Source organism: Osmia lignaria, chromosome 8 (assembly GCF_051020975.1).
Source record: "Osmia lignaria lignaria isolate PbOS001 chromosome 8, iyOsmLign1, whole genome shotgun sequence".
Taxonomy (NCBI): domain Eukaryota; kingdom Metazoa; phylum Arthropoda; class Insecta; order Hymenoptera; family Megachilidae; genus Osmia; species Osmia lignaria.
The window spans coordinates 11,941,132-11,959,744 of record NC_135039.1 but is presented as its reverse complement, the minus strand read 5'-3'; the positions used below and the strand labels follow the sequence as shown (position 1 = coordinate 11,959,744).

Sequence of the window (18,613 nt, the reverse complement as noted above, 5' to 3'; positions counted from 1 at the left end):
CCTGATCAAGGGTTAAGCAGCAGTAGTCGTGTGCACTGATGCAGTATGTCAGCTCTGATGCATCCTAATCCTAATCTAATGGAATTATGGCTTTCACTAAAACATTGTTCGTTGCGTAAAAAATCTGCTGTAACTATCGGTCTGATCAGTTGCCAGGTAATTCGTATTATATCTTGTTGCTTCATAATAGTGAGAAAAGTTTTTATCTCCACTCGATAACTCGTAAGCTGTTCACATAATTCAAAATAATAATTCATTTTAAACAGAACGTGCAGGAAATTTAAGTCTCCTCCAATGCAATCGTTCTTGGATTGCATTGAATCGAGGAATTTTCAGAAATTTGGTAGCATTTAGTATTTTATATTGGATACTAGTGTTACAAGTATTTAATACTGGTATCTAGTATTTGGGGAAAGTACTAACTCAAGTGAGGTACTTGAAAGGAGCTTAATTCTATTAAATTAGAGTACCCTCAGATACTAATTTCAACTGGAACAACTAGTATCTAGTATCTAGTATTCAAGTATCCAATATCTAATATTTAAGTACTCTTCATTACTTACCAAAATAATTTCACAAAGAAGTATCTGAAGTACTCAATACTAATACTCTTTTATGACTGATACTAATTAAACGTTGCTAAAAGTTTAGTAACAAATTTTTCTAGGGAAACTCAATTTTCCCTAGAAAAGGAGCGTCTCACATGTCATCATTGAAAATGCAAAACGTCTATTAAGAATGCAGGTGCTTCCTTGCTCGAAAACCTCCCACGAGAAACTTTTGCTCAGTTTAACAAATTCGAAGCACGATTCCAATAATCGTCTGTTCAAAATTTCACTGGGACAACAAGGATGCAAAGAAAGAAACTCTGATTTATATCTCGACCTTAATTTAACCAAAGAACCGTCGTCAGCCAAAAAAGAGGACATACTTCGAGAAGTGCACGATCATTTGAACTGTTACGAAACTTACATAAAGATATTAATATAATGACGAAACATCGAGTAAATGGTACTTACCAACTACCCATCATCCTCGATCATTGTTCCATCAAGTATGACATCAAGGACATGTCTGGCGGCGATTCATCTTAAAGAGATCATCAAGTTCGTGACGAACACAAGAGAGAAGGAGCTTAAAAAAGAAAAAGGTGTTAACAAGCTGACCAGGGTCAAACGTGGCGCATCTCCTGTCTATCCCCCTCCTCATTGATTCCTTATCCCCCCCCTCCTCCTATTACTGTTCGTGTCTTTCACCCCATGATGTCTAGCCTAGCATCCTCTTGCACTCCCACGAGGACTTTCTCCAAAAGACCAGCTACTATATAAACGACATGGACGATGTTTGAAGCACGTTAGACGAAATCTTACGGATGCGTCGTACGGACCAAGTCGTCTCGACGTTTCTGATTTTCATTTGATTTTTACACGTGATCGTTTTCTTACGTCCGATCGGGGTGGTTCGTGCATGTGAATCATCGTCGGCTGCACCCTTCCAGCTTCGTCGACCAATCGTCAGGGAGTATGAGGCCCGCAAAGAGCTGGGCCACCCTGGCCGCGGCCGTGCTTACTACGGCCCTATTCTGGCAGTCCATCTCAGCCGATGGTAAGAATTATAAAAAATACATAATTGTTTGATGTGCTATACGTTGACACTTCGAAGCAGAGGTGTGCAAGTGAGGGGCACCGAGGGTACTAAATTTTCAGATTTTCAATTATTAGTTTCAAGTTTGGTCATTTGGAAATTTAGGTATTTGAATATTTGGAAAATTAGAAACTTGGATACTTGGAAACTTAGATACTGGGAAATTTGGATACTTGGAAATTTGAATAATGGGAAATTTGGATACTTAGAAATTTGAATAATGGAAAATTTGGATACTTGGAAACTTGGATACTGGAAAATTTGGATACTTAAAAATTTGAATAATGGAAAATTTGGATACTTGAAAACTTAGATACTGGGAAATTTGGATACTTGGAAACTTAGACACTGGGAAATTTTGATACTTGGAAATTTGAATAATGGGAAACTTGGATACTTAGAAATTTGAATAATGGAAAATTTGGATACTTGGAAACTTAGATACTGGGAAATTTGGATACTTGGAAATTTGAATAATGGAAAATTTGGATACTTGGAAATTTGAAAAGTAATAAATTCGAAAATTTGATATTTCTAAGCTTCCATATTACCAAATTCGATAATTTGGAAATTTAGAAATTTCATACTCCTCCCACCTCGTCGCTCCACTCACCCTGCACACCAGTACTCTAGGGCGAGCACATGAACTGCCCATCACCTCATTACACTTAAGTATCACGATCGAGTTTCTCTATAATTTTACGCTATTTGGTAGCCATGGAGCTCGACATAGAAAAAAGTGGAAAGCAAAGGAAAGAATAGAAAGCGTCGATGGGCAATCAGGACGATACGTGATATCGATATTCTATGATACGACGATTAACTCAACGTGGTAGAACTATCCACATTACCAAGTGAAAGACTTACTTACATTTCACGCGACTGCGTTGCGGCAAGTTTCTCTCGGGCGCGGAATTGAAAAACCAGGACGCGAAGAAAAAATAGAAATCGTTGAGGAGCCAGGAATAAGCTATTGGAACAACCTGGCACACTTTTGGATAAAAGTACATGGTCACCTTAACCCTTTAGTTATGGCGCCAGTATCTTACCCAGTGATATTCTTTAAATTAGAATTTTAACTTCTTAAAGTTAAAAAAGTGAAGTATATTCACTTAGGGCAGACAAAAATATAGGAAGTTTTGTATGTTAAATCACCCCCTTCCTAAAAGTACCATTAACATTGGAACGCTCTGTATATTGACTGAATATAACCTATAAAATATTCAAAGCACGGTGGGACTTAAATAATAATAGGATTCTGTTGATGTAATTACTATATTGGTATCGTGAACAGATTGATAAGTGTGTAATTAAGTACATTACATGATGCAATTAGGTTTCTCAATAGAAATTATGATTTCATAGCACTATGATCCTCCAATTTGGATATTCTGATAATTAAGCAGTAAAATTTCATAATTTTTCTCACGTGTAATTAATTTAAATTACATATAATTAATAATCAAAATTTGGTAAGAAATTGTTTATTGCATAACATAATTTTCGAAATAACAATTATTCTTGGGACAAGTATAAATTGAGGGGATGTTGATTAACGAATTATTAAGTGAAATAGAAGCTGCAGACGTTCAATTATAAACGCTCTTCCGGTAATGAAGTATCGTCGAGGAATGATTCAGTCACGAACTTGATTAAAAACGATGCGAACAGATTGTGGCTGTTAACCTCCGTAATCTGAAAGATGGAAGCTGCAGATGTGCAGGCGAAGACAACATGAAATCGCGAAGGTGAATTCGTTTAGAAATTTCCCACACTTTCACCGACTAACGACCAGCACAAACACCAAAACCGGAAGTCTTTCATGATCTAGTTAACGTTGCACGACACGGATAAAAGGCGGAAGATGAATATTATTCTTCCTTCGTAAATCTTTTCGAAATAATTCGTCTATATTAATTAATTAAAGTAATTGCGATACTTGCCCAGTTATGTACAGTACCAAGCATGGAGGACTTCCCTAGGGAAAATGGCGACATAGGGAAAAGAGATTAGGTTAGGTTAGGTTGCGATTTTTCAAAGATACATAATTATTCTAAAAATGTATGTAAATGTTTACAGCGCCAATCTCAGGCAGCTATTTACCACCATCAACGAGTTATGGGACACCGAACATAGGAGGCGGAAGCGGCGGAAACGGCGGAAGCTTCGGCGCCCCATCCTCTAGTTACGGGGCACCTAACGGAGGTGGTGGAGGTGGTGGTGGCGGTGGCGGTGGTCGTCCTTCCTCCACCTACGGAGCCCCCTCTAGCAACTATGGAGCCCCATCGAGTAGCTACGGAGCGCCCTCTAGCGGCAATGGTGCACCATCCAGCAGCTATGGCGCCCCCTCGTCCGGTGGCGGCGGCGGTTTCGGTGGCGGTGGCGGTTTCGGTGGCGGTTTCGGTGGCGGAATCTCGTCAAGCTACGGTGCCCCGTCCCGTGGCGGTGGAGGTGGGGGATCACTGTCCTCGTCTTATGGCGCACCTAGTTCCGGCGGCGGTGGACTGTCCTCCAGCTATGGTGCTCCCACTGGAGGCGGTGGCGGATATTCAAGACCATCTTCGTCTTACGGTACACCTAGCACCGGTGGTGGCAGTTTCAATGGAGGGTAATGGTCTTACATTATTTTTATACTATCTTCACCAATTTATTATAATTGCAATTGAGCACTGTAACGATCACGACGTGCTTTCATGTAACTGAACAGAGCCCCGAGGGAGAGTATGGGTCTGGGCCCTAAAGTGCCTATCCCTCTAGGGAGGCTGGGCCCTATATAGGTCCTAACGTCCTTTGCCATAGGACCAAATATTCTCTGGGGGCTCTGTGATTATTAGACGAATGCAGGTTCTAGTAGCCGCACGTTTAAATTCATTTTGCCTCGATTCTAGCGGACGTGGATATTCTGGAGGCGGAGGTGGTTACTCTAACGGCGGCGGCGGTAGAGGTGGCTATTCCGGCGGTGGCGGAGGCTACTCAGGAGGCGGCGGCGGTTACTCGAACGGCGGCGGTGGATATTCCAACGGTGGCGGCTACTCTGGAGGTGGTGGAGGTGGTTACTCTGGAGGTGGCGGAGGTGGCTACTCCGGAGGTGGTGGTGGGTACTCTGGAGGCGGAGGCGGCTACTCTGGAGGAGGCGGAGGTGGCTACTCTGGAGGTGGCGGAGGCGGCTATTCTGGAGGTGGCGGAGGTGGTCAAGGGTACGCTAGCAACGGAGGTTATCAATATTAATCGCCGGGTATCTTCACCCCTTGCGACGACCTTCGACCTTGTTTCATCAGTCATCGAGCATCATCGGGCGAATCAAAGTAACCTAAACGCGTCAATGTCCTCCGTGCTACAATCGAAACGTGAAAATGTCATTCAACGCACCAAGATTTATCGATCCAATGGAACATCTGCTGACAGTAAAAGGAATGAAGAGAAATCGGTAGTCATCCTCTCGGGCTCGACGTCGCTCCCCAAGCATTCAGAGTAACATGATTGAACGTAACGCGCCACTGATCGCCATCTTGTGAAAACTTAAGTGTGCATTCCTGGTAACTAGTAGAAAGGAGGTACGAAGAAGGTTATAAGATGATCTATGCTAACCTTGTTTCTACTTACTGTCAGGAACAACTTACACGATAATATTTATCTTCGAATCGACAGAAACAGAATCGTATGGACTATGGCCGCTGCAAATAGCGGAAGGAGGTGGGGGAATGTAAGGGAGGGAAATTGAGACGGGAGACAACGTTCATTCCTCATTCAGAGTCTGTAACTTATTTATTTTGTAAAAATGCTTTTTTTGTACTAATAAAGTCGCTATACTGAATAAAGGCAGTGTACATACCTCGCGAGACTGAGGAAGTTCACCGAGGCTACCCTTCGGAAGTAAGAATAAAACAATCGGCTGTAGAGACGATTGTGCTGGTCCCGAAGTTAACTGAACGACGCAGTCAGTCGATCAATTTATCGATCCTCCGACTCGAATACCGGAAAGACATAAATAAGTAAGAATTCTCTCTATTTCTATCGGGACTTGGCTAAAAACGCATATCGATATCAGTGACCTACGGAATCGAATCGACTCCCTTCTGGCAAAATATCCCTTCTCCTGGCCTACTTCCAAATTCTCAGATTTAGAAATTTGGAGATATGGAAATTGGAAAATTTTCGAAGTTGACTGCCCATCAGTGCCCAATGGGCAGGCTACACGTACCTCCTGCTCTACACAGTCGAAAAGTAAAGCACAGTATTGTTTTTTATACACTGTTTATTTTTAACATTTACAATCAACATCGCGTTCAACTTCTCAATTATACACGTATAATAGTATCGTATAATACAATAACGCTTTCGTAATACATATACATGGATATACTCTTACGGGATAAGTTGGGCGTCTTTTGTCATTTCTTGTTTTTTTCTTTACACATAATAATAATAATACTCTATGGATAGGTAGGCGTCCCAAGCTGGCGAGATAGGACAAAGATTATGTAACAGTAAGTACACGATTCGGTTTGAAAAGCAGGCTAGTTAGTCGAAGAACGTCGCTGTTCTGTTAACATATTACAGATTACTTTTTTTTTTTTTTTCATTAGCATCATCAACTAAGTTCGACTGGAACCATTTTCCATTCGGCGTTCAGGCAGCCCATCGTTTTCATTCTCATCATTCTTTTTCACACTTGCATTTTCGAAAAACGTTTCGAGGAACTCTAAAAAGTTGTTCCTCGAATTCTGCGTACCTAACCTAACACCCCCTCCCTCATCGGTCCATTTAACGAGAGGATAACAACGCTATAATTATAATATATAATAATACGTATATACATGTCTTTGGTTTCTTCTTTTTTTTTTTAATTATGATTTTCTTAGTTTATTTCCTTACCTTACACGCTAAATACCTAATACACGTAGATCACGCATCATGATATGTATAGATTACATCGTTGGTTACAATGCACATCGGTTGATATGCATAGCGATCGTAGCCGATTTCTTAATTAACATTTACGGACACTACAAATGTGTCAGGTTTCTACTATATGGACGCGTCGATACAATAGTAGTTCCTGTTTGTGCAATGTTTGCAAACAGCACTCAAGGAAAGATGAGGTATTTAATGAATAGTTGGGTTAACCTAACATTCTGCAGGAAAGATCTTTTTGTTAAAGCGATTCAGAGTAGTGTGATACATAGCAGGGAATAAAAGAGGGTATGAGACCTAATAAAAGGAATTATGGAAAGACATATCTTGGGGGGATTACTAGGTTAGGTTCCCACTTCAAACCCTGCTTGGGGAATTCTATTTTTCTGAAAGGTATCTATATATCACTGCAAAAATCACTAGTTTTTACAATAGCAAAATAGAAAATAGAATGCAATAGAAAATTTTCTAGTGGATATGCAGGGAATTTACTAATCACACTAGGAAACTAGATTTCTGAGATCGAGAAACTGTTTCGTCGACGCCAGTGGTTACGAAAATATCCGATTAGTGACGGACAGAGCCGAGAGAGAAAGCAGTGGTGCTTTCTAAGTTTCTTCCTCTTTCAGCCCCCCAGAATGGGCTCCACTTGTCATAAGAGTAAAAGTCGTCGAACAGAAAATTATACCAATAAAGGAAAACAAAGATTATTCGAAATGCGCAAGAAAACTGTGTTCTCAGATAATTTAGAAAATGTTCGGTTTCTCTTTTCTCGGTCGATTGTTCTTCATTTTACAACCGTTAGTCGTAAAAAGGAGACGGTATGTCTACTGTAAAATCATTTTACCGAAAGTATAATGACGATAATTCTTCCTTTCGTTGTCTGCGATTAACTTGGCTCAATCGAGCGACTGAATACTCGAGTGAAAGTTCCTTTGAAAATACTCGGAAGATGAACATGCATATGCGTTTCTCTTCTTCCTGTCATTTTAATTAAACGCACCAAAAAGATCCTTCCTGACTGCCAGGTTAATTCGTTACGATGACCTTTTGTGCAGAACAATAGTATCTCGAGCTTCTCTCAATAATCACTTTATCATTCTACTTCTCGGAAACAATAACTGTATACAGGGGTTTCATTCAAAACGCTGCTTTAGAAATAATTGTGTGCGTTATTCGGTTGTCTTTCGTCGGGAAAAAAGAGGGTGCCGTTTCAATCTGTCGTGTATCCATGAATAAATATTAACGAAAACGATGGGAACAGGTTTGCTGTTATTTGGGGATATGAGAAATGAATAGGAATTACTCGTTTAACAATTATAGTGCCACTCAAAAGTATTAGAACACATTTAAAATTTTGCACGAAACTTTCAATTATTCCAATTTTTATTTGAAAAATTTGATTTCTGGGATTGATATTTTTTTTCAAATGGCAGTGGTTGGGTCGATCGTGACCTACACCTATGAAATGTGTACAGACCGAACATGGTAGCTTTCCTAGGGAAAATGGCGAAGGAGGTGCTACCAATCGTTATAATACTCAAAAATCACCACACGTTAACTCAGCTTGCAAGAATACTAATAGTAAGCATTTACACGCGAGTGGTAATACTGATTCCCCTAGATCGCCATTTTCCCTAGGGAAGTCTATTATGTTCCCCATTGTACAACGGAACGGTAACTAAAATTAACCTCTCAAATTTCGAAAATAATATCTAAAACAGTATAAAATATATGAAATAAAAATCACATTGAGTCATCAAACAATTTTTCAAGTGTCCTAATGCTTTTGAGAGGTTATGTACGTATACGATCTCTCAATTTCTTTCGATAAACAATGAGGATGAGCAACTACAATGAGCAATAACGGCATTGTACTGGCATCAACACATGATAGCCCTTGCTACGTCAAACAATACAATCGCTCGATTAAAACTAACATCGCTAATATTAGTCTTCGTTATCTTTTGTGTGTGTATGCATTGTTCGGAGGGCAATCATCGTGTCTACGGTGAAAGCTACTGGTATTAGTCTTCTTTTGTGGATGTGTTACGTGTACGTCTGCCTAGAGGAATCTTTCTTTCGACAATGCTAATTCATTCGTCTCGTTTTAATACCGATTATATCATACATTGTGTGTCTGTGTGTGTATATGTTTATATATATATATGTATATATACTATATAGTAAACACAACGAGTCTGTGCAACGACCGATCCGTTTATATAATTTTACAATGAAAATTATTCATAACATTTAAACGATAGTTTTTTTTTTATTTATCTGTTATTAATTTTACAGACGAATTAGAAGAAATTTATTAAGGTAAGCTATGTCAATCTTGACCCAAATTGAAATTAAATACTAAAAATTTTTAAATATTAATTACTTGTTTAACAGTGAATGGTTAAGAACCGCCATCAACAGCCTGTCATCCTAAATGAATAATTACGTTAACCGATCGAGTAGTATACTTTCTCGAGAAATCGTCACGATCACTGAGCTACTTAATAATAAAGGGGGACAGTTCGGTCGATGCATCGAGACGTTACTCCTCTCCAAGCGGTTTGATCAACTCTAAATATACATACAACATACTTTCGTATATAATATAATATACCACGACGCACCTGAAGACATCGCATATATATATATACTTCTCAAAAAGGAAACAAGGTTTATTTACTAGGCCTAATTGGCGGTACAGGCGAAAATCATCTGATCCGACTATCCAAAAAGCTTCGGTTCTTATAAAGTATTGCATTTAATCTTCGATTCCTTGTTCGCCCGTTCGATCTCTTTCTCTCTCACCAAATTGTCCTTTATATTTATTCGTCTATTGCTTTCGCTACGTAAGAGCACGAACGAGCGTTCTTCAAGCAGGTACACGACACCGTAGCTAACGTATAAACGCGAATGTACGAAAGAAGATTCGTTTGAAACTTGGAACAGATTGGCTTTGGTTAGGCTCGAAGCTTCTTGGACGTGGGCGAGAAATCAGGAGAAATGAATGAAAACCAATTAAACGTAAAGATTCTACAGTAAAGATTCGAAACCCTCGGGACCGAACGGATCTTTTTCGCTTTCATTGAATCTTTACTGTATTTACTAGCGAAAGCAGGCACGCTTCTAATTTATCGATAGAATGTTAGTCCTAATTTACTAGAAACAGAGAACTCTTCCAAAGCATAGAGACGATGATGATGAAACGAAGGAATAATTATGAGATAGCTGGCGCACAGTTGAGAAACCTAACCTCCAAACGCTCGAGAAAGACGCCATACTGTCTTACCTCTACTGCGTCGAACATAACCTATTTCGGTAAAGCAGTATTTCTTGACTTGTATAAAAAAAGTGTAAAATCTTGAAAAATAAAGAAAATTCCTCATTCTACAAAGGACCGTTCAGATTAGGTGAATAACTAGCAAGGGGGATAGGTACCCAGAAGCTTTGGGTCATCTCCCTTCACCAGTTACTAACCTAGTCTGAACGATCTTTAAGTAACAGCCCGGAGTGATCTATTTTAAAATAACAAGGGTGTGCCAAATCTCCCATAATTATCCTAGAAGAATAAACCTAGAACAGACCTGTACCGCCGCATTTATTGTTGGTCACAGCATCCGACCACGGAACCAGGGGGATTAGAACTCGGTGCTGGATTGCGGCTGTCGTGGCACATTCGGTCCGTGAGGCACCAGGTGCGCCCCAGCGCCTCCGCCGCCTCCTCCGCCCACAACGCCCTCCATCATCCCGGGTGCTTTGTACCCCGGCTCCATGTCGTAGTCCGGCTCGAGCGCAGGATTCACTCGTCCGTTCGATTCGTCCTTGCTGCCGTACAGTCTGCCGACACCAGCAGCCAGGACGGCCATTTGTTCGCCTTCCGCCGGGTCCGGGCCTACCCTCTCGACATCTTCCGGTATGTTGACGACGCACCTGAAGACGTCGTAACCAGGCGCCACCCTGCCGGTCAGGAAGGCCACCTGCGTGCCGTACGACACGCCTATCAGCGTCACCAACGACAGCAGCATGGCCATCGTTCTAAAAGGGAACGTCTGGGTCTTGGTCTCCTCGTCGTATCCCGGATAGTGGATCAGCGCAGGCAGACCTAACAACGGCTCCCCGCCGCTGACCCTCACCAAGAAAGCTATTATGTAAGCGGACAGGCTGCCGTAAGTGTTGCAGTTATCTTTGAAGTGGACCACCATCAACAGTTGGGGGAAGAGGATCACGTAGACCAGGTCCGAGCACATCGACCAAAGGCCGTAGATCGAGGGTATCGTCAGAGCCATCACCGTGCTCAACACTCCGACTACGCCTATCCCCAGTCTCATCACCCAGATGATCTCTTTTTCCGACGCCTGTTCAGGGGAAATGGGTAATAGACAAGGACCGGACGTCGTATCGCTTCGAGATGCCAGTATGAGTGAACAACAATGTGTTGGTATATGAATGAAGGATCTATTTTAGCCGTTCACGAGACAACGGCTAGAGATTTGCCGGGAATGGCCGATGGTCCTAGGTGTCGCGATACCTGTCTTACCGAGAAACGATGAAGAGACAACAGCTTACGTATGTTGCTTCGAAGAATGTATACCGATGACGAATGATAAGTAACGGTGATTGCGATGAAGATGATGATGATGATGATTGTTAAATGAGAATGACGACAGTCGAGACCACGGGATGGTTGAATGAATGACGCGCTATGAAAGTGATAAATAAAGGAAGGACCGTCTACGTAAACACGCAGCACTTACCCTCTGACGGAAGATCAATTTATACACGTTTCTGGCGAACATGGAACTAGCTGAGAGGATGCTACTATCGGCCGATGACATCACCGCCGCCGATACTGCGCCTAATCCGAAAAAGGAAACGAAATCTGGCGTCAGATACTGCAAGACCATCGGTAGGATCATGCTTGTTTCATCCACGGTCAGAGGATATGGCCCCTTGTAATCAGTTTCGTTCCAGGCTGCAACAGATTGTTCATATGTTGTCTTGTTATTATAGCTGAAAAAATGCGAGCCTAGTTGACCAGGATGGAAGGGACATAGGCTCCTATAAGGCCAAGTAGTTGGGCCAGTAGGCTTCGCCGATACATGGGGGCAAGGAAGGTAGCTCGTAGGGCAGGCCCTCTCTGTCTTCCTCGCCCCCAGGTGCAGGCAAGATCTACTTGCCTTTTGTAAACCCGCTCTAAAAGTACAAATTCAAGTAGTGTGTACGACCCAGTTACTGAGGGTATGGCGTAACGACTCGTCCCAAATTAAAAAAATGTCTACAGCTGAAAAAACATTTGTCTTTGTATACAGAAGAGAAATATACAGGATGCTGACCTATTGTGTCGCATTAGTTCCGGTGATTCTATTGTATTCCGCGTTGGTGAACGAGCGGTATTGCCACCCTCGCCTCGGCAACGTCATGTGACAAAATCCCACGCTATTGTACACCCTGTGGGATATCAAAGAACCCTTCGCCCACACACCCTTCCGTTACAACACCGACCCGCTTAGCCCTGGAACCCTGTAAATACCAGCAGTTCCCTCTCTCTCTACGATACCACCAAATGTCAAGTAGCCTTCGAATTCGAACGGAGGGGTGACGAGCAAACCGGGTCTAATTCGATCCCCTTTAGCTTCGAGGATCCATGAAACACGTCTTTCTCACCCTTGGATGGGACAAGGAGGGACGATTCGTAGATGTACAGATGGTTCAGGTGTTCTGTACATTTTCTATGGTAGATCTACCCACTCCAGAGCAGTATAACGAAGGTCTACTCTAATTAAATTTGAAGAAACTTCACTTACGCGTCGCTTTGGCGATTGCACCGATCAGGACAGGAGGGATGGCCATCAGGATGCAGCCTATCGCAGCCACGTAACTCAATATCTGAGCCCTGGTCGCCGATTTCGACGACAGCACACGTTGGAAGTACACTTGCCATGGAATACCACCAAATATTAACAAAAGTCCGTTATCTACGTATGACCAGTACTCCTTTGAGTCCACTTCACCGATCCAATCCACGTCCATGGAACTGAGTGATTCCACTTTTGGATTCGCCCATGCGAATGGAATGCACATCCACTGTAATTAAAATTGTCAGCTTGTCACCAGTGACCCCTGCAGCATTCAACTTATCAAAAGTTAATGAAACGCGGATAGAGTGTGATAAATGAAAGGACCAAGTTGCAAGGGTACACTTTGAAAAGCTTTTGTGTTGAGCTAAATGAAAGAGAATGATGCTATCTTCGTCCTGTGGTCCATGTGGAGATTATATCATGGTAAAGTTAGGTTAGGCTAATTAAACCTAAACCTATTACAGCTAATGAGTGGTCTATATGGATTTGCGATAAAAAGATATGAAATATGTTTGCTAATATATTTCATTTGAGCAGTAATAAAGGCTCTACTATCGTTTGAAAAATTTCAAGCACTCTCCACATGGAAGAGCAGACTGCAAGCTATCGATAACTGAAGATGATAAAATCAATACACGATAACCTTCGATAAAGAAACTGTATACAAAAATTGCTATTATGATGAAAAAAGAAAAAAGGAAAATATGATATTATTATTAAGATATTGTTTAAACTTACCAGCCCAATGAAAATGCAAAAAAGCTGAATAACGTCGGTATATGCAACGGAATAAAGGCCTCCGAAGAGCGTGTAAAAAATGGCGATGCAAGCGCTCAAAATGACCGAATAACCCTGGTCCATGTCAATGATAACCGCCAAGGTGGCACCCAAAGCTGCTAGGATACCTGCGGCCCAGAAGACCTCGCCGCACAGGGCAGGAAGAAACAGTAGACCTCCCATACGTTCGCCAAACGCATCCTGAAGAGGATCTAACATCGTGATGTACCCCTGTTCTCGCATCTTGTTCGCGAAGAATATACCGCCTATAACAGAGAAAGACAGTCGTGTATTTTAATTAATACATTTAAGACGTCCGGGCCGGGGGTAACAGATACAGTCTTAAATCTATCCAAATTGGGAAGAACGTGTTAAAAATACAGTATTGCCCACTTAAGCGTCCGCAGTTGGGACCGTATACGGACGCTTAACTGGGGAGGTGACTTCTGCGAATTCAACTGAATATTGGCTCGAGCCTTTGACTTGTCAAATTTCACTCTGCACGTGGGGAACTCACTCCGAGGTTCTGTTTCCAAGAACTGGTGGGGATAGCGACGGTGTAGTATCAACTCACCGAAAACGAGGCTGAGGGCATATCCGAAAGGAGCTTGGCACCATACAAGACCCCTGGTGTAAATGGCCTCCGCAGTGCCATTGATGTAACCACCTCCGACCCAAGTCGCGGTCATGGTAAATATACCGACGAACATTCCAATCGAACGACCCGCTAGCATGACTTCCTCCTCGGAGTTGTTGCCGGCCTCCTTCTTCCTGGCCGCCCATATTCCTACGGCTAAGATCAGCACGTAGAAGAGAATGATCGAGACAAGACCGGCCAAGTTGATCATCTTCGGGGAGTACGGGTCCACCTGGGTGAACTCGAACTGACGTAGACGTAAGTTCGGGTGGTTCGCCGGCCGATCCGACTTTGGGAAATTCGGATACCTGCGTTTCAATAAGAAACAAGCAACCGTATAAACGAATGTGGTGACATCTTCTGCATATTACGCTCGCGTGAAACTTAGGCTTCCATCGGTGTAGGACAGGGCTCGGAATTCAGAGGCTACGCCTCTTTCCTCCCACCACTCGCGGTGCCCTGCGCGAGGGCCTTAGTCCTCGAGACACCTCAGGCGTGTGCCGTATGTAAACGGATTAGGACTATACTCGAGTAATAGGTTTCAGTATCACCCATGGGGCACAATTCATACGGCATGCGCCTGAGGTGCCTTGAGTACTAAGGCCCTCTCGCGGGGCACGACGAGTGATGGGAGCAAAGGGGCATAGCCTCTTAAACCTGGCCAAAGAGAACAGTAAATTCCGAGCTCTGGTGTAGGAGAAGGAGGTCCTCCCACTCGTGTTATTTATATAGGAGGATAGGAGTGGGGCTGTACACGTGGAAGCCTACTTTGCACCCGAATGTACACAGTATTCTTTCTTCTCAAAAGCTCGACAAAAGGTTGGCGTGATTGAAACTTAACAAAATGATAAATGTAAGCAGGTATTATTCTAGGTAACCGTCTAATTATTGGGAATTTCTTAAAACTGTTCTTTAAATAATTCTTCAAGTTCAGTTTTATATACGAAGAGATTTGATCACTTTGGATAAATTGCATTTCGTTTTTTTACTCAATTAACGGTGCGGTTTGACGCGCCGGCGCCTAACGCGTGCAGTTAACCGTAAATTCTATGTTCCTGTCCAGAAGGCATTTAAATCGCTCGGCTGAGTTCACCCTCTAATCCCATTAGTCCCGCTTCACCCTGCACGTATACTATCCCAGGCGTTGCACAAGAAACGCGTAACCTTACTCGCGTAAAAACGGTCTCTCCACGTGTATGTAAATAAAGCAGAAAGTTTCAAGGCTCTACCATTAAATCGACGGGTGTTAGCGGAGGAAGACTCGGTCACTCGCCGCGCCTATCGATAGAGAAGTTTACAGCTACGTCCGACAGTGATCCGGGTGGTCGTTCGAAGAGTTTAACAATTTCATTTATTTACAAAACCCTTTTAAGTTGCTAGAACATCATTGTGCACCGAAGCTACATGGTCCTTTCGTGCTTACATCAAGGCAAACCATAGTCATAATGATAAAAATCAGGGATTTCGAAAGTAAAAAAAGAAAAAAATTAATGAAAGAAAGCGTGTGCATAAAACTGTGTGGGGAGGATTTATTTTTAGCCTGCACGCGAAGCCGAGAAGAAAAAATGTTGATGGTACCTCTGATGACCCCGCGGGGTACAGTCACGCAGTAGCGGGGGGCAGCCTCACACGGGTACCAACGGCATGTCCTGGTGATGGTCCTTCCAGACGGCCGACGACGATGGAGGGATGGGATTTGGGGGGCAGCAATCGCCCCACCGGAGCGAGGTCTTCTGGGAGGGGCTATTCCTTGTTCTAAACGCGAGGCCGCCCATGGGCGCTGATGGCCATCGATTTTCACCCAACTCACCAAGCCTGCTACTTCCTCTGCTGCTACCTTTACTTCCTCCTCGGTATCCTTCCTGGTCCGTGGTACCAGTACCGATCACCGGGATCAGTATGGTCCTTCACCTGAAAGAACGACGTCGTTCCCTCCAGCAGTGCAAGTATTTCTTACGAGGTCATGGCATTTCGGGTTCCGCACATGTACCGTCGCGTGCAACATACGCTTCCCCCGCAAGGAAGTATTATTCCCCAATCTGGATGAACTTTATGAATGTATAAAATGACGATGATTCATTCCTGCCCGATTATTCATTGAGGCCCTACAGACAGGGCCTCAAGCCAAATGGGCGCTTCACTTTTTCAGGTCCTACTCTTAAAGAAAGCAGATATAGAACAATGTTTGAAATAAAAGTTTAATGGTTGGATAAAAGCTACAAACCTCTACTAACAGAATTTTGAAAAAAAGTTATTCTCGGAAAAAAAACATTTTGAAAAATTTTTTTTCAAAATTCTAACAAGGCAGTTTTGTGAAGCTTGTTATACTGTTAAACTTTTGTTTAAAACATTTTTCTATACCTGTTGTATTTGAAGAGTTATATGCAGAAAAGTGGAGATCCTACTTGACTTTCGGACATACCGTTGTTCTGAAGGCATGGATCATTCCATAAACCTACTTAATTTCATTCAGATCGATCATTGAGGGTTTCACAGTATTGCCTTAGTTAAAAGGGAGCGTAGAAAAAGAAATATCCCACCGCATGCCCTGTAGGAAGACAGGAGGTTCCAGGTTAGGTTCCCCCCAGGCTACCTTGGTTCCCCCTGGATTCTCCCAGAACCAAAAATGGTGGAAGGCTTACGTTTATCCTTAATCAAGAAAAGTCTACGTTGCACCCGAATGTACAAAAGTATTTTACAGGTGTTCTTGAAACAGATCAACCTATCCTTCATGGACAGCTGTGCCAGACAAACGTTACCATCTAGACAACAACAGCGGATCAAAAATAAAATTGAAATTCGGCACGTACACGGGTGGAATGTCTATCTACTATGAACGAAAATGTCATTCCTTAAAAGCAGGCTACTTCAACTACTAATTACACGAATTATACTTACAGATTCACCAAATGACCTTTCAACTGGTCGAGATGACTTCGATATCGCACCTCCACTTTTGCACGACAATCATTCACTGAATCATTCACCGATCAACGAACGAACAAAAAAAAACGAAAAGAAAAGAAAAGATATACTCGAAGCTGAGGAGGAACGACAGCCGGTGTCGTTGACGCGAGAACGACGTGTTCCCGACGTCCGTAACAGTCGTGGAGGCCACCCCGTACTGAACACAAGGTATCCTTCTCGTCGTCGAGGACTGGCGGCGGAGGAACGGTTCCGTGATATTGATTCGACCCCGTGACGTCATAGCGATTCACGGGGGTGCATCCTACCCTCTCGTCCTGCTTCTATCTCGCTCCCTCCGTTCCTTTTACCGCCGACCTTTCCGTCGTTCGTCCACCTCCATTCTCCTCAACGTGGTCTCCCTCCTCTTCGACAACCCCCGACCGGGATCGAAGCTGGAGGCGTGGACTGAGCCAAGAAACGCGAGTTTGCGCCTCGTATACCGCGACTCACACGAACTCTCCGAGAATCCAGGTGGACGCGAGCCTCGGGACAGATATCTTTGCCTTATGATTACAGGTACTTTTTAGCTACCTGGAAAATCAACAATCCGTGAACCCGCAGAGACGTGCGTTGAGCCTCCGTTTGGCACGAGTCAATAGAAATGGAGATTTTTCGGTAAGGAAGTTTGTATAACGTTATAAAAGGAGAAATTAATTATTCATAGGCGGGGGAGTAAGTTTAAAGTGTATTTAACCCATGGTGAATATTCCCCATTGAAACCCCCACAGCAAGGTACCATGGTACTATTTAGAAATTTCAATTTTAGATGTCCTGTAAGTAATAATGTTTATTTATTCTAAAATAGGGGTTAATAAGCGTGGGGTTAAGTTAGGTTACCTAACTTAAGGTAATAGTTGTTGGGTTAGGTTAGAACATTATTCAAGATGGCGCGTTGTACAGTTAATACTGAATCGAAAACGGTTTTTACTAGTATTTGCCGGTACCATTATTGATCTAGGTTGGATGCAAACAGTGTCACTGATCAGCTGTGTAGGTCAGACGGTGTGTCCAGGTGTCGCAGGTGAGACTGCGCGTGTAGGTAAGTGTGACAGACGAGGTACGTGTCATTGAAGATGGAGAGGCGTACGACCTTTCGTGCAGAACATTTTTCAATGTTATACTGTATTTAAAAATATGACCTCATTGATATATGAAAAATGCCTTACATGCCTTGTATGCCTATACCTTACGCAGCTAACCTAAAATTCCTTATTTGCGATAGCCTATCAAGCTACTAAATAGAAGACAAAAATTTCTAAGCCATCTCGGTAAAAAATATGGTATTCACGATGCGTTGAACGACAGCAATGTGTCCTTCCGATGCGAGAATTTGGCGGACACTGACGGTTAGGAGAGGCATTCTCTGAATTATGCGTTCAAGCCGAATAAGAATGTGTGGGTGACTAATTTAAGAGAATTATTATATTTGTTTCAGTGTTACCCGTGCCCCCTAGCGCTGGTCCCCATCGAGGACCAACATCAAGTAAGGTTAGAATAAGAAGGAACTCTAAACAAAATGGTGGATTTCATGCACCTTGGCAATCTAGAGTTAAGATAGTTGTCTGAAAGTTTCCCAAAGTCGTCAAAGACACATGAATTCATAAACGCATAGCTGCACGTAACTTGTGTACTTTTGCTAGTGTCATTGAACACGGACGCCATATTTCTTAGGGCAAGTAATGCAATCACGCTCGCAAGATAAACACGTGTTGCGTTTCTCTGTACGAATCCGTGATAACTTGACGAAAACGAGTAAACGTGAATGTTGAACAGACAAGTTGCAGTGTCTTCCCTTGATCTTCTATTTTTAGGT

General features: G+C 42.7%; 2 protein-coding genes and 1 long non-coding RNA gene across 6 annotated transcripts; 1 reads left to right on the top strand and 2 right to left on the bottom strand.

Annotated features, from left to right (window-relative positions):
- Nucleotides 1-1,269: 1,269 nt before the first annotated feature.
- LOC117606499 (uncharacterized) lies at nt 1,270-4,872 on the top strand. The gene is made up of 3 exons (XM_034329002.2): nt 1,270-1,605; nt 3,724-4,252; nt 4,533-4,872. The coding sequence occupies exons 1-3, from the start codon at nt 1,524-1,526 to the stop codon at nt 4,870-4,872; spliced, it is 951 nt and encodes a 316-aa protein (XP_034184893.1). The 5' UTR covers nt 1,270-1,523.
- On the bottom strand, nt 4,722-5,570 carry LOC143305509 (uncharacterized). 3 transcript variants are annotated; one of them, XR_013062522.1, is made up of 4 exons: nt 5,477-5,570; nt 5,265-5,398; nt 5,014-5,184; nt 4,722-4,846 (listed from the first exon to the last, which is right to left on the bottom strand). It is a non-coding gene; the product is annotated as an uncharacterized LOC143305509 (long non-coding RNA). The 3 variants fall into 3 exon arrangements; XR_013062521.1 differs by having other exon boundaries at nt 5,265-5,404; nt 5,477-5,565; XR_013062523.1 differs by having other exon boundaries at nt 4,814-4,954; nt 5,265-5,404; nt 5,477-5,565.
- An 836-nt stretch (nt 5,571-6,406) lies between these two features.
- ChT (choline transporter) lies at nt 6,407-16,999 on the bottom strand. Of its 2 annotated transcripts, XM_034329000.2 has the most exons (7): nt 16,732-16,999; nt 15,412-15,744; nt 13,771-14,141; nt 13,158-13,462; nt 12,366-12,645; nt 11,316-11,533; nt 6,407-10,916 (listed from the first exon to the last, which is right to left on the bottom strand). In XM_034329000.2, the coding sequence occupies exons 3-7, from the start codon at nt 14,042-14,044 to the stop codon at nt 10,200-10,202; spliced, it is 1,794 nt and encodes a 597-aa protein (XP_034184891.1). In that variant the 5' UTR covers nt 14,045-14,141; nt 15,412-15,744; nt 16,732-16,999; the 3' UTR covers nt 6,407-10,199. The 2 variants fall into 2 exon arrangements, with proteins under 2 accessions (XP_034184891.1, XP_034184892.1); XM_034329001.2 differs by lacking the exon at nt 15,412-15,744.
- Between the last annotated feature and the right edge of the window lie 1,614 nt (nt 17,000-18,613).

Excerpts from the sequence above, each read along its gene's own strand:
- LOC117606499 (XM_034329002.2), top strand. The coding sequence starts at position 1,524 with ATGAGGCCCGCAAAGAGCTGGGCCACCCTGGCCGCGGCCGTGCTTACT. Across the intron at positions 1,606-3,723 it reads GCAGTCCATCTCAGCCGATG|CGCCAATCTCAGGCAGCTAT; the intron begins GTAAGAATTATA and ends AAATGTTTACAG. Across the intron at positions 4,253-4,532 it reads GGTGGCAGTTTCAATGGAGG|CGGACGTGGATATTCTGGAG; the intron begins GTAATGGTCTTA and ends CCTCGATTCTAG.
- ChT (XM_034329000.2), bottom strand. The coding sequence starts at position 14,044 with ATGATCAACTTGGCCGGTCTTGTCTCGATCATTCTCTTCTACGTGCTG. Across the intron at positions 12,646-13,157 it reads TTTGCATTTTCATTGGGCTG|TGGATGTGCATTCCATTCGC; the intron begins GTAAGTTTAAAC and ends TTTTAATTACAG. Across the intron at positions 10,917-11,315 it reads AATTGATCTTCCGTCAGAGG|GCGTCGGAAAAAGAGATCAT; the intron begins GTAAGTGCTGCG and ends TCCCCTGAACAG.